This window comes from Argopecten irradians, chromosome 13 (genome assembly GCF_041381155.1).
Source record: "Argopecten irradians isolate NY chromosome 13, Ai_NY, whole genome shotgun sequence".
In the NCBI taxonomy this organism is placed as follows: Eukaryota; Metazoa; Mollusca; class Bivalvia; order Pectinida; family Pectinidae; genus Argopecten; species Argopecten irradians.
Genome location: NC_091146.1, coordinates 16,686,321 through 16,701,150, shown reverse-complemented (window position 1 = coordinate 16,701,150; position 14,830 = coordinate 16,686,321). Strand labels below are relative to the sequence as shown.

The 14,830-nt window shown below is 34.9% G+C and overlaps 1 protein-coding gene across 1 annotated transcript in view; it reads right to left on the bottom strand.

Moving 5' to 3' along the window:
• The window catches only part of LOC138305650 (aminopeptidase N-like), a 28,131-nt gene extending 14,080 nt beyond the window's left edge, over positions 1-14,051 (bottom strand). Inside the window, exons 1-2 of the mRNA XM_069245946.1 lie at positions 13,321-14,051; positions 41-509 (exon numbers count right to left, since the gene is read on the bottom strand). Coding sequence (XP_069102047.1) covers positions 41-509; positions 13,321-13,648 — 797 coding nt within the window. The 5' untranslated portion in view covers positions 13,649-14,051. The remainder of the gene's footprint in view (positions 1-40; positions 510-13,320) is intronic.
• Positions 14,052-14,830: the final 779 nt, after the last annotated feature.

Here is a 14,830-nt window from a genome sequence, read left to right as displayed (position 1 = left end):
CAAGTCCAAGTAAATATTGCCTTAAAAAATACAAACTTACTTGGTTTCACCTCCTTCCTGGTATGAACTTAAGTACAATCCAGCTAGGTCCGTCTTTAGGGGTCCAGCAAATTTAATCGTTAGGTGATAAAAATTGGTAGGAAGCATGTTTTTATTTAAGGTAAATGTCAGTAGCTGTTGTGTAGTATCCTCAGTCATACCGTCTATCTTAATGTCCTCCGGGGCTACCTCGGGAGTCAGATTCCACTCTCTTATGATAAGCTGCTTTGAGTGAATGATGATTTTGTCCGTTGCATTTTTGCATTTTATTTTGATATTAACACTTCCGTCAAAGGTAAAGCTTTCCGGGTCGGCTCCGTAAAAGTTCGGGGTTACAACAAGGTCATAGTCAACAGGTTCAATCGTTTTGGGGAGTCGGATGAATTCGACTGGAGGTGTTGGAGTTGATTTGGCTGCAGGGGGCGCCCCCGTCAATTGGGGAGGACAAGTGGATTGTGGACAAGACTGACCTAGAATGGACAAAAAATAGCATTACTTTAGAGTCAAAGACACTACAAAAATTCCGTCCTACCGACCCTATTTTTGCCAATGTATCCTTAAACGGACATTTTATCTGGACTTATGATATGCATACGCGTATTATACACCAAGTCACTGACACGAATGTTAGTGTATAATTGATAAAATGTACCAGTAATTGATTGAAGAATGCAGTCAAGCTGATTCTAATGGAGTACTTCACATAGTGAAACAAGCTGCTATACTCACAGCTTGTTTTTAGCATTAGCCACCAAGAGAATGAGCACAGAATTATGACACACACTTTAAAAGAATATTGATAGTTGTGCTATGAATTGTTCAATAAAGGATAATAGAAGATATTTTTATTATATAATTTTATGAAAACGTATCGCCAGTTATTTTGGCGAGACAAAAATATCGCGATTTTGATAAAATGCAAGAAAATTGATTTTAGCGGTTTTAAATTTTTGCGTTCTGTCTATCAAGCTTTATATTGTTTATCATTTCTCAATCTTTACGGGATCTTTCAATGTCACGCGAAATAGCGAGAATACCATCCCCGCAAAATTATCTCACAAAGCATTTTAATTGGAATGGTGTTTGAAATATAAGAAAATGTCTCAAACAATTACAGGTAAAATTTATCCGCATTATCACGAATATTATATAAAGAAAATGCTTCCACACCAGATTTGTTTGCACTTTAGGCTCACACATATATCTCACATATCTAATCCAATTTTAAACTGCGTTAATCCATGTTTCAAATCAATGCAATTTTTTGACAGTAAATGGAGCACGAGTGTTTTAATCCGGGAGGTAACAGAAGGAAAGTACAACTATGATAGGATATTTATCATTTTCACATTTGATAAGGTTTGGGTTTAATGTTCTATCATTAGCCAAGGTCATTTAAGGACGTGTTAGGCTGAGGAATTTTTTTACTGGTAAATGTTCAACAAGATGCAGAGAAACATTTTAAAAACATTTCAATAGAATATAAATCATGACTTCTGACATTAAGAAAACATTATCGAAGCTATACAAATCCATGTTAAAATCAAGAGAAACTCAAATTTAAATGAATCCTGAATGTTGTTAACAAGACCAAAAATGAATAGGAGAAGGTTTTTTTCTCGACATTTTTAGATCAAAAAGACATAAACCAATTAATTTTCAATTTCACGTTAAACTGCTGATTTCCAAAACCGGAAATACTACAATATTTCACATTACGACAATTTCTTTTGTTATTAAACACGGACGTGTAGACTTATCATATTCACATCTGATGTAAAAGAAAAGATCCGAGACGTGGTGAAACATACCCACTTAGATATGGAATTATTGAGTCGTTTAGTATTTGAGAGGGTTTTGTAAAACCAAAGTGGTGCATCTTTAAGTGTTTATCAACTATAGGATTAGATGTCTGACAGGACGACTGTGGACAGGTCCCTCTCGGTTTCTTGTCATGTGACTGTCAAATTGTCCCCATTACTGATCTGACGTCAGTGGACAGGTTTCTTATGTCATGTGACTGTCAAATCGTCCCCATCAATGATCTGACGTCTGTTGACAGGTCTCTGGACATGTGACTGTCAAATCGTCCCTATTACTGATCTGTCGTCTGTAGACAGGTCCCCAGTCACGTGACTGTCAAATCGTCCCCATTACTGATCTGACGTCAGTGGACAGGTTTCTTGTCATGTGACTTTCAAATCGTCCCCATTACTGATCTGACGTCAGTGGACAGGTCTCTGGTCATGTGACTGTCAAATTGTCCCCATTACTGATCTGACGTCTATAGACAGGTCCCTGTTCATATGTGTGTCATATCGTCTCAGTTTCTGATCTGTCGTATGTAGACAGGTCCCTGGTCATGTGAATGTCAAATCGTCCCCATTACTGTTCTGGCGTCTGTAAACAGGTTTCTGGTAATGTGACTGTCAAATCGTCCCCATTACTGATCTGTCGTTTATAGACATGTCCATGATCATATGACTGTCAAATCGTCCCCATTACTAAATCTGACGTCTGTAGACAGGTCCCTGGTCATGTGACTCTCAAATCGTCCCAATTAATAATCTGTCGTCTGTAGACAGGTCCCTGGTCATGTGACTGTCAAATCGTCCCTATTACTAAATCTGACGTCTGTAGACAGGTCCCTGGTCATGTGACTCTCAAATCGTCCCCATTAATAATCTGTCGTCTGCAGACAGGTCCCTAGTCATATGACTGTCAAATCGTCCCCATTACTAAATCTGACGTCTGTAGACAGGTCCCTGGTCATGTGACTCTCAAATCGTCCCCATTAATAATCTGTCGTCTGCAGACAGGTCCCTAGTCATATGACTGTCAAATCGTCCCCATTACAAAATCTGATGTCTGTATACAGGTCCCTGGTCATGTGACTCTCAAATCGTCCCCATTAATAATCTGTCGTCTGTAGATAGGTCCCTGGTCATGTGACTGTCAAATCGTCCCCATGACTGATCTGTCGTCTATAGACAGGTTCCTGGTCATGTGTTTGTCAAATCGTCCCCGTTACTGATCTGACGTCTTTAGACGGGTCCCTGGTCATGTGACTGTCAAATCGTCCCCATCACTGATAAGACGTCTGTAGGCTGGTTTCTGGTCATGTGACTGTCAGATCGTCCCCATCACTGATCTCATGTTTGTTGACAGGTCTCTGGTCATGTGACTGTCAAATCGTCCCCATGACTGATTTGTCGTCTGTAGACAGGTCCCTGGTCATGTGACTATCAAGTCGTCACCATTACTGATCTGACGTCTGTAGACAGGTCCCTGGTCATGTGACTGTCAAATCGTCACCATTACTGATCTGACGTCTGTAGGCAGGTTCCTGGTCATGTGACTGTCAAATCGTCCCCATCATTGATCTGTCGTCTGTAATTATAATTTATCTTCTTAATTGGTTTGGGTTTATAATTTATACGTCCTATTAACAACCAGTTTCATTTAAGGACGTATCAGATTTTGAGGGTGAGCAAAAATGGTAGTACCGGATGAAAACCACCGACGAATGGTCGGATGGTCAAATCGTCCAAAATGCTGATTTTTGTCTGTAATTATAATTTACTTTCTTGATTGGATTGCTTGATTAGTTTAACGCCCAATTAACAGACAGGGTAATGTAAGGATGTATCAGGTTTAGATTTTGTACGAAAACCGGAGTACTTAGATAAAAGTCACTGACCAGCGGTCAGCACCTGACTAACTGCCCCATATAAAATTCAAACGGCTTGTGATAAAATGTCGGTGAATCTGATTGTTGAATGGAATACATTTGCAATGAATAGTAATTTATGAGATTTGTGATCTAATGATCTTAATTTATGTTTTCATACGTTTTAATCTTATGTTAATTTATGTTTTCATACGTTTTAATCTTATGTTAATTTATGTTTTCATACGTTTTAATCTTATGTTAATTTATGTTTTAATCTAATATTTATTTATGTTTTCTGTGATTGGTTAACTATTATTTTGTCCTATAAGCGAAATTAAGTTAGATTAATCTTTTTGGATAAACTATGTTTATACGTTTTTATTATTAATTTCCACCTGTTTTCGTTTTTACAGGATAAAGAAATATGCAAATATGAAAACAGTTGATGCATTGTTGATCTTCGTTAACATTTTTATTTAAAGTAAAAAGACATTTATTTTAGATTTATTTCATAATATGATTGTATGCACTTTATTTAAGATAACAGCTTCTCTAGCAAAGAGTTTTCAGTTCGATATTTTCAATTAAAAGTATATTTCACGAAAGTACATTTTTCCCTTTTATATCATTGTGCGCAATGTTTGTTTTTAATGTATGTATTTGAATATATTTTTTTTTCTATTTAAAAACATCTAACTCCTTTTCATCTTACAAACAAAATAAACTACAAATAGTCATACTTGTATCATTGAAATTTCATCGCTACGGATTAATAAAAAATCTTTCATAAAGATGTCCTAAAACCATGTTGTGACACCCTTCTGCAAATAAGGTACAACCAAATAATCGTATCTGTATCACGTGATCTCGTGATACGGTAACCTAGAAACAAAACGACGCTAAGTCCATCACTAGTCTGCCGCCCCAGATGAATGGTCCTGGTGAATTACTAGCCGAGGATGTATGTCAATGTTATCAGGGATAGCATTATCCCTAGACAAGACGATGGCTATTTACGCTGGACGGTACATATTGTTCAGACATTAACACAATCAGGTCGTTATAATAGGTCTCTAAGCTGTATGGCTATCCTTGTAAACATTTTAATATACTTGAAAACTAATTTATCAAAACGTTTGAAGCAATAAACGTTTGGTAAACAAGTTCACATCTCTCCATATTAGACAAGGTTAGATAGGTATGTTAGAATCAATGATAATGTCATACTTGTCCAATTTAGTACCAGAGGGTCATGTAAATTTATAGATAGGCGAAAATTGACCCATTTATGACTTTAACATACTTCAAAACTGCTATTTTCAAAAAAGAATTATACATAAAGCAAATTAGAAATAGACAATGTGAATACGAAATAGGTCAATTTACATGGTTAACATCTGTTCCTATCATCCAGGGATTATCTCGTAATATTCAGTATTTCGTCCTAAAAGTATGATCCTAGCGTCGTAATTACTTGAATTTTCTCCATATTATTAATTTCCAGCAGATATATAAAATATTTATTGTAAGCACATAATGAATTCTTTCGTTATTCGTTAATTCATCTTGCTTTGTTTTGTTGTGTTTTGACAGGGTGGGTGGATAAAAAAGATAATATATAATTGAAAACAAATCTAACAGTTTACATAATTCGCAGTTAATATTAGAATCTACACTGTACCTAGTTGTCTCAAATATAATATCTGAGCATATCAATATGAATATGCTGAGGTGTTGTGTTTTGTATTACCAAACTTTTAAAAGTTCATGAAGGATGTATATTGAAGTGTGCGACGATATTGGTGATTTACACATCCATAATGTCACTACACTATAGTGACATTATGGATGTGTAAATCATCCGGATGGAATTCGTCAAGTTTATGTGAAATGTTACAACCAAGAAACATCATAAAAGTCTAAAAGCTTAAATCGATGACAACCACTGATTCAGTGGAAATTGTGGCCGTGCACCAAATACATATACATGTGTATGACATTCCGCAAATATTTGGAACAAAAAGAAAGAGTGGTACAATGAATATGTTGACAACTACGGGACTAATTTGGTGTCGAGCAAAGAAACGACACCTTCGCGTCAACAACAACAAAAGGATCAGAAACTACGTAGAATGACTGCAAAAGATAAACTAGAGACAACAGCAGAACCGGAAAGTCCACTTTTTTATTCCGATGCTGTTAAATCACCATCTCCAAGGCTTAAGCAACTTAACAATACCAGATTAACAAAACACCAAGCACCGGCAAAGAATACATGTACTACACCAGCATCTAAAAGAATCCTTCGACCAAGGAAAAAAATGGAGAAGTCACCGCCATTGTCGCTTCCGGTTACAACAGATGGTACGACATATATTAGTAGAATTTCGCGACGTTCTTTTTTAGAAAAGCGCCATCATCAAATGAAAGGCGGGGGAAAAACCAGGACTCATTGACTGAACAGGTACTACCAAAAGTTATCAATTTGTCATCGCGCAGTTTAACGGAACATGAAATAATTTGCTTTAAAAAGATCTCAAATTTTGTCCTACTCCAAAATCAGATAAGAAAGAATTAGAATGCGATGTTTTGCGATTTTGTAGACAACTTAGATTGGAAGAAAAATATTTTTCTGACAATTACGATCAGTCCATAGAAAATTTACCACTTGTGAGAAATAAGTCTACTTATAATCCACCTAAATGTGACGATATTGTTTTAGAAGAAACCATATCTAGACTAAAGAAACATCCGCTTCCTATACAAAATAGAAAAAGTAATTTGTCTTATCAACTAAGAAAAGCACAAGAAAATTTAGCACAAGACAAGACAATAATTATTAAGGAGGTTGATAAGGGTGGCGCTGTTGTTGTCATGGATACTGACTACTATGCTAAAAAGATTAGGGAAATGTTATCCAACGAAGAATTTTATAACGAATGTAATTCTGAACAGGATGAGATGACTTTTAAACAAATTGTAAACTTGGTTAACAGAGAAGGCGATGAACTTCTTAAAGAGGAAATAGATTACTTAACAAATTTTTCATTTAAAACTAGTTACTTTTATGGTTTACCAAAGATTCATAAAAGCAGTCAAATTGCTAATGCTATAAAAGAACAAAATTCTGAGTATATTACTATACATTGTCCAACTGACTTAAAATTCAGACCTATAGTCGGTGGATCTAATAGCGTTACACAACGTCTAAGTCATTTTTAGATATCATTTTAAAACCACTTTGTCCTACAGTACCGAGTTTTGTTAAAGACGATTTTGACTTTTTAACAAGGTTACCAAAAAAGGTTGTACCAGGTAGCAAATTGATTTCGTTTGATGTGGTTAGTTTATATACAAACATTCCTACCGAACTTGGTTTAAAAGCAGTCAATTTTTGGCTAGAAAAACACCCTGCTTTAATTCACAATCGAGTAAGTAAAAACTTTATTTTGGAAGCTTTGAAAATAGTTTTGAATAGAAATGTGTTTTATTTTGATAATTCATATTATCGGCAATGTAAAGGTACAGCGATGGGGACAAAGGTTGCCCCTACGTATGCTACTTTGGTTCTTGGTTACCTAGAGGAAATGCTTTACACAAACATCGGGAAAATAGACAATGAACAAGCTGATTATTTAAGAAGGAATTTCATCAGATTTTTAGACGATTGTTTTATAATCTGGCAATCAGATAAAGATGTAAATACATTATTTCAAGAACTTAATAAGCTACATCCTGATATACAGTACACAATGGATTCTAGTACAGTAAAACTACCGTTTTTGGATATATCTGTACATAAAAAAAATGGTGAAATCACTACTGACTTGTATTGTAAACCGACGGATTCGCATAACTATCTTGATTTTTATTCAAATCATGCAAGGCATGTAAAGCTAAATATCCCATTTAATTTAGCGTCCCGTCTAATCACAATCGTAAGTGATAAAACTATTTTAGCTGAACGCTTAGAGAACTTAGTTTTTTATCTGCGCAAACAGCATTATCCGCAAGAAGTTATAGATTATGGAGTTGAAAGAGCAAAAAAAGAAGGACCTATTCATTTAAGGAAATCGAATAAAGTGGAATCCAAAAGCAATATAATACCTTTTGTCAGTACTTTTAATCCAAACAATTACAATATTTTTCCAATTGTAAAAGGTTGTGAAGATTACATGAAAAATAGCGACAGAATGAAATTGATTTTATCTAACAAGAAAATAATAAATTGCAAGCGTCAGCCTAAAAACCTTAAACGTATTTTATGTGCGTCAAAATTTGATTCGAAAATGCAAGATACTTCTGTCACTAAATGTATGCAAAAGCGTTGCAAAACATGTGATATTATTATAGAGTGTAAAAATTATACATTCAAAAATGGTTTTAATTTCAAAATTAAAACTAATATGAATTGTACATCCAAAAATGTCATATACGCACTTATTTGTAGCAAATGCTCAGATTTTTATATTGGTCAGACAGGAATGGAATTGAGAAAGAGAGTTACATTACACCGACAACAAACCAAAACAGACCATCTCAGATATTTAACAGTAAACGAACATTGTCATATGTGTGCTAATGATAATTTTTTTATTTTACCAATATATCAAATGTCCAATTCAGATCTTTTAAAAAGAGAAAATAAAGAAATGTATTTCATTCAACTTATGAAACCTGTGCTAAATTCAGAACGGGACAAAGGAACTTCATATTAGTTTTTATTTCGTCCTCATGTTTTTGTTATTTTCTTCCAGAACCATTCACAATATCTTTATTACCATGTCATGACGTAATCTTACTATGACGTCATTGTACTATGACGTCATGTTTTACAAATAAAAGAATTCAAACCCCTGAAGACCGGCATGAGCCGAGAAAGCGCTAGGGAGAAAAAACTGTTTTATAGTTGTGGTTTTTTTTATGTATATATATATATACATATAAAAAAACCTACAGCTTATATTTTGTCATTGTCATGGAGTTTTATTTTTCTATATGTCAATCTCCACATGGACACGTACTATTTTCCTTGATTTATTTAAGCATTAAACTATCTTCCTATGGCATCTATGGTATATTAAGATGCCAGAGATTAACAGACAATCTTCATAATGCGCGCTAGCCATTTTGACGGTGATCAGTTGACGTCACCACGTCAACATTAGTGACGTCATAATGGTCACGTTTTAGGCGTCAGTAATACCGTCATATACTTCACTTTGCCGTGGTTAGTTTATATTGTGGGAGTGACAAGTAAATGTAAATATATATACATATACACATTGTATACATTTGGTAGTTTCTAGGGTTGGGGCACCTTAAGGTTAACTCCCATAACAATAAGAATCCTGACACAGGAGTGCTTCTCTTGCTCCACACATAGAAACTAATGCTAAAGTGACTATGTAAATAGGAAATATAAACACATTAGCAAGCATTACTATAGAAATATGACTGGCGCTATCAGGTATATCTGAATAATATCGAGTCATAACACAATATGTTACAGAATTCGATAGCAAAATAGGAAGATGAAGACACGTTTGGTCCTTCTATTTATGTCCAAATGCAATGGAGCAAAAATATAATCGTCTATCTTTATGTATATAATAATCTGTGAATAATGAATAATATAACAACAAAAAAAGCAAAATAAAACTATATGGTTTTCATAGATAACAGATTGTACTTTATTTATATTACTAATTGTGTTTCATTATTACGTTAACTGGTGAAATAGCTTTGTAGTTCATCTGATCTAAATACAGGTATGACAGATGAAATAATTCACTATTTAGACGTAATAAGAGCCATTAAAATTTAAATTAACGAATTGTGTGCTTTGGCCATATCGATATAAACATAATATCCCTAATTTTTGCAGTAAGTCATCCTCTCCACAAAGAATACTGACTCTATGGTATATAACCAGATAGACCTCTGGGGAAAGGAGTTAAATTTTGGTTCTGGCCCTTTGGGTCAGGATGGGTGGGGCCCATCCGGGAAATAAGCGGTATTTTTTAAAATGCATTGAAGAAATAAATACTTAAAATGTATTGAGACCATTTCTTGGCGCAGCATATCAGGTAAGCTACACAGGCCCTCTAGGACTCTTGTTTTGTAAAGTAAATTTCATATGCAAATATGTATGCAACAGACTTTATTGCAAAATGTATTTGTATTGACGATAGTCACCCCGAGCTAGTTATCTGATGTAAGAGTATGCATGTATATATTTATGCATGGACATGTTTAGAAATAAATCTAGCTTCTGTTTGTACATTTAATGTGAATCTCACTACTGATGTGTAACAGGATACATATTTTTATAAGACTTTGTATAACCTTGAGATCTTCTTTATGTGTATTAAAGGAGCATGTTTCTACTAATTATACATATATATGTAGGCCTATGTCAAAATTTGGCATTGTTTACTCCAGATGTCAGGTAATACTGTAAACCAACTTTCTTTCGCGTACGATTTATTTTCGCGAATTTCGCGATCAAGGTAAATTCGCGAAAGTTTATCTTCGCGAATTAATATCTTAGACAGTCCTTGCAAGTTATATTCAAATACACCTACATTCAATATTAAGTCCGCGATACGTAATCTCCGTAAAAATGTTTTGAAACAGATATTGCAAAATTTAGTAGCCGCGAAAGAAAATTGGTATTCTAGCGAACTTGGTAACGTTTTATGTTTATATTGAACAAATAAAAAAGATCTCGTGTATGACGAGTATTATATTGTATCATCAAGTTTTGAGATATATTGTATCATCAAGTTTTGAGATTTGTGTAAAAGATATCATTAGAGGGGCAGGATATAAATTTTATGATGGATAATTGGTTGGACATATTACTTATAATATATGTGTACCGTGTGTGAAGTGTGTGATGCGTGTTTTGGGAGACTGCGGTGTATAGTACGTGTCATGACTTTTTGTAATAGTGAGTGACAAAAGATTGTAATCATTGCATCAAAATGTTCTTGATTATTTTAGCAACGTTTCAAGTGGAAAAAAACCCATCTGCCTGACACATGAATTGAGAATAAAACAATTAAAATCTGCAACCCTTATGCTGCAAAGACTACCCAATGCATATAGGAAAATGGTATTTATAGTCTGGTGGTCTTTATACACAAGTTCAATTATGTCAAAATTGGTCATTTGGGAATCTTATTATGCAGTTGGTCGCTAAGACAGTTTTGTAAAATAATGTTATCAATATACAAAGAAAAATCCACTTACACCGCCAGTTCTATAATGTAAATGTATGTTTGTGTTTCTTAAGAGCATGTAATATGACTGACTGACAACCAAATGACAGGAAATCCATTAGTTTGAATATACATATACAACATTCCGCCCTAGGCTGTAAGCCTTATGTAATGCAGGTATCGAATTACTTCAGTCCTTCAACAACATCAGTATAGTCAGCTTGACAGCGTGCATACTCATCCTTGTCAAGTTAACAATGCTTGTCCGAGTGAATGTGCCTAGCATATCGTCTTGTGATTTTGTAACAAATAACAATGCAATGCACAAGTTGTAATAGAAACTCAAAGTATTATTTAAACAAAATATAGATAGGGACTTATTATTTTGAAATATAATGCCAGTTTCTTTATGTTCTTTGACGAAAACAGACGACTAGGAAATTGAGATCAAGGCACAATCTTAAAAACAAACAGAGTAACACTAGCTGACAATACACATGCATGCTGCATAAAGCAGGTGATGTTTTTTCCTCTATGTTGACTAACGTAAACAGACTACGAAATCTATTATATCCTATTTAGGTTAGGACATATCAGGTTATAACATGGTAACTCTATCAGAATCACAAGCTGTCAACACACACACACACATACTCACTCACTCACTCACAATTGCAATATCATGATGTTTGGGTTGTTTTATCACGTTAATAGAAATATTGTGAATACGACAAATATACCTGTTCACTAACCTGTCAAGAGTTACGATGTCAACATTCATGTTTAGGTAAAATACTAGTAACACGCAATCTGCTCTGAACCAGTTCTCTCAAACACACACTATTCCTGTTCCACTCTCAAACACACACTATCCCTGTTCCTCTCTCAAACACACACTATCTCTATTGTGATAGTTACCAAAGCAGTTATAGACATATTCAATATGGATATTGTATATGATGGGTTAAATACACCCGTTCAATCATAAACACATGCACAATTGAAGTCTAACATACACAAACATAAAAATAACTAATTAATCCATTATCTAGGTTGCTGTCAGATTGATATGTTTCAGTGATACAGACAATGACTCCCCACATCAACCTGTATGCAGTAGGCAGACCAATGTTCAGCTGTATTGCAAGAAGTAATACCCAGGTTGCCATCCTTGATACTCCACGGATTCCGATCACTTACGATCTCTACAACCCTGGACCATCTCATTGTGAAACTGAAAGCAGCTCAGGGGAACAAATCTGACCCAATCACAGTCTTGCAAAAATTTCCTTGAAGACTACAGAGAGAACGACGCCCAACTTCAAAGCCACACAGTCAAACAAAGTGTACCGTTACACGGCTCTTTTGATGTTCATCAAACGATCAAAATATATGTATCTGTTCTGTTCTTTTTTTTGCCTCCAGTTTTTCTGTGAGATAGTCCAGGAGTGTAGAGATCACAAGGGATCGGAACCACTGGAGTATCGAGGATGCTAGGTTGTGGACCAATACGTATGTCGATTTCAGTGACCTGTAATCTCTTTCCATCAGAGGCTATCGTAGTACAAGTTAAAAATGCTCCACAGTTGACGAATGACAATTTTCTCTACCAAAAAACAGGATCAGACGAATTCGATTTTTCCTCAGTTCCAAAAGTTGCTTACTTTACACCATTACCACTATTGAAACGTTTGCGCTCCTTGTTTTTCTTCAATATGACATTATTATAAATAATTAATTGCGTCCCAAAAAAGTCCATGTTACTATGTTCTATATGGAATCAGTACTAATTGCGCATCCAACATTTCCACAAATAAGTTATGTTATTTTTTTAATTAGACATAATAATTACATTATTATAAACTAATTATAGCTCAATGGATGATTATGCTCTGTGGGCAATGGAACATCTTTAAAAGGGAAATGTATCATACAGGTATGTGAGGTATTTCAGGGTGATGCCATGGCATGAATTACATATTGATGTAAGTCAACTCCGGGAAGTATGTATACAGATGTTGTGGGCAAGTGTTTTTTTCTCCGTCGCAGTATATTGTAATACGTAGCTTAAAGATGAAGATAAAAGATAGGAAAGCTATCATTCATACAAATAAGGTATCTCAGCAGGGTACTGTTATATTTGCATTAATAACATATGCAAATCGATCTTATGTGTCTCTTGCATGTCATTTGCAACCTAAGGAGAGGTTTTAGTGATTATTTGCGGGCTGCGTATAAATGAATAACATGACAGTGTTTTATGGTCGTCGTCTTGATTGCAAAGACATACATGTTGATTATCCTTAAGATTAACGATGAAATTAACACTATTAAGAGCAAAAGCATACATAAACTCATAGCAATAAATATTTGAATACTTACATATTCCATTTTCGTTTCCTGTCGCCATGTTTTTACAAGTTTGAGACCAATCTACTGGAGCTGATGTTGTACCGGGAGCTTTGGTTTGACCTTTCCCAGCAGTGTCTGCAGCTGCATGACCCGGAAGTTGAACTTCATCTTTATCACAAGATGGCGATTGGTCTTTTTCAGTGAAATGCACAATCAAGCCAACTCCAATCACTATGGCAACAGTAACAGATACAAAAATAACACCAGTGGTTGCCTTCACGAAACAACCTCTTCTTGACTTGAACGATGACGCAGCACTTGCTGTCTCGGAGAAAGTGAAGGATTCGTATTTACCCATTTTGTGAATCTTCAAGTGGAAACAACAAGTTAAACCAATTCACGAAAAAGCACGCTGAAACCAAACTACATTTTGATCAAAGGTCATAAGACAATTGCACACTCACGTGCAAAATGTAGTTCGCGACTACTAAAAAGTACTTCAACTTATATGTTAAAGTCTAGAAAGTGACCTTGTGTTTGTTTTAGCTGTTCGTACTAATGTTTATATAAATACGTTGCAAGCATGTAATATATGTTGACATGAAATCATATGGCTATCACAAAGACAAATTACAACTGACTACTGTCCAGTTGACGGCTACTGAACATCAGCACTCCGTCAGAATTCGAGCATGTATGACGTCGTGCTAAAAAAGATTATTTCATTCACTAACGTCCGTGCTTTCCACCAGAACTCATCAATAGAGCTTAAAATCATTTCAAACTGGGCCATTTATATAGGTAAGTTTGTCCATCACTCAGTGGTATGCGGTATGGCATATATTGTCATTTGTACGAGTAGATAATGGTATATGTCTGTTCCCGATCACACCATGGGGCTGGTATTACAGGTGAAAAGCCACCGCTTGTGAAGACAAGTTTAATCAGGTCCTACACGACTTTTGTCATTGGTTTACCTTTTGTACACATTTGCGCACTATTAACAACTGTGATTGTTTTAGAAATTCTGCTATTTACCGGTTGTGTCCATGAAATACAATTATAGTCATTTCACTTGATAAATGACACTAAATAAAAGCATTTATTAATGCTTTCGTCGGAGCATTAACGGCTAAAACTACAAAAGGCCGATGAGTTCGTGTTAAAAAAATAATTTACTGGGAATTGTGTGTGTGTGTTGGGCGGGGGAGGAGGATATGTGACAGTGCGGCCAAAGCACATGCTAATGGTAAGGACATATGTCCATATTGTAAAATCTTTATTTTTCAGTGAATTATTCATTTTCGGAGTCGCCTAAATATTCGCGTATACAATATTTCAGTCTTTGTTATTTTTAATGTATTCGCAAAAACATTAAATCACGATAAAAAAAATAATGAGAATTGTTAATTCATATTTTGAATACGTTTTATATATACCATTATACACATCACATTTGAATTCGCGTTTACATTCACTGGTAAAAATTCGCGAAAAAAATAATCTCGCAAAACTATTGTAGATCTATGTAATTTTTTCA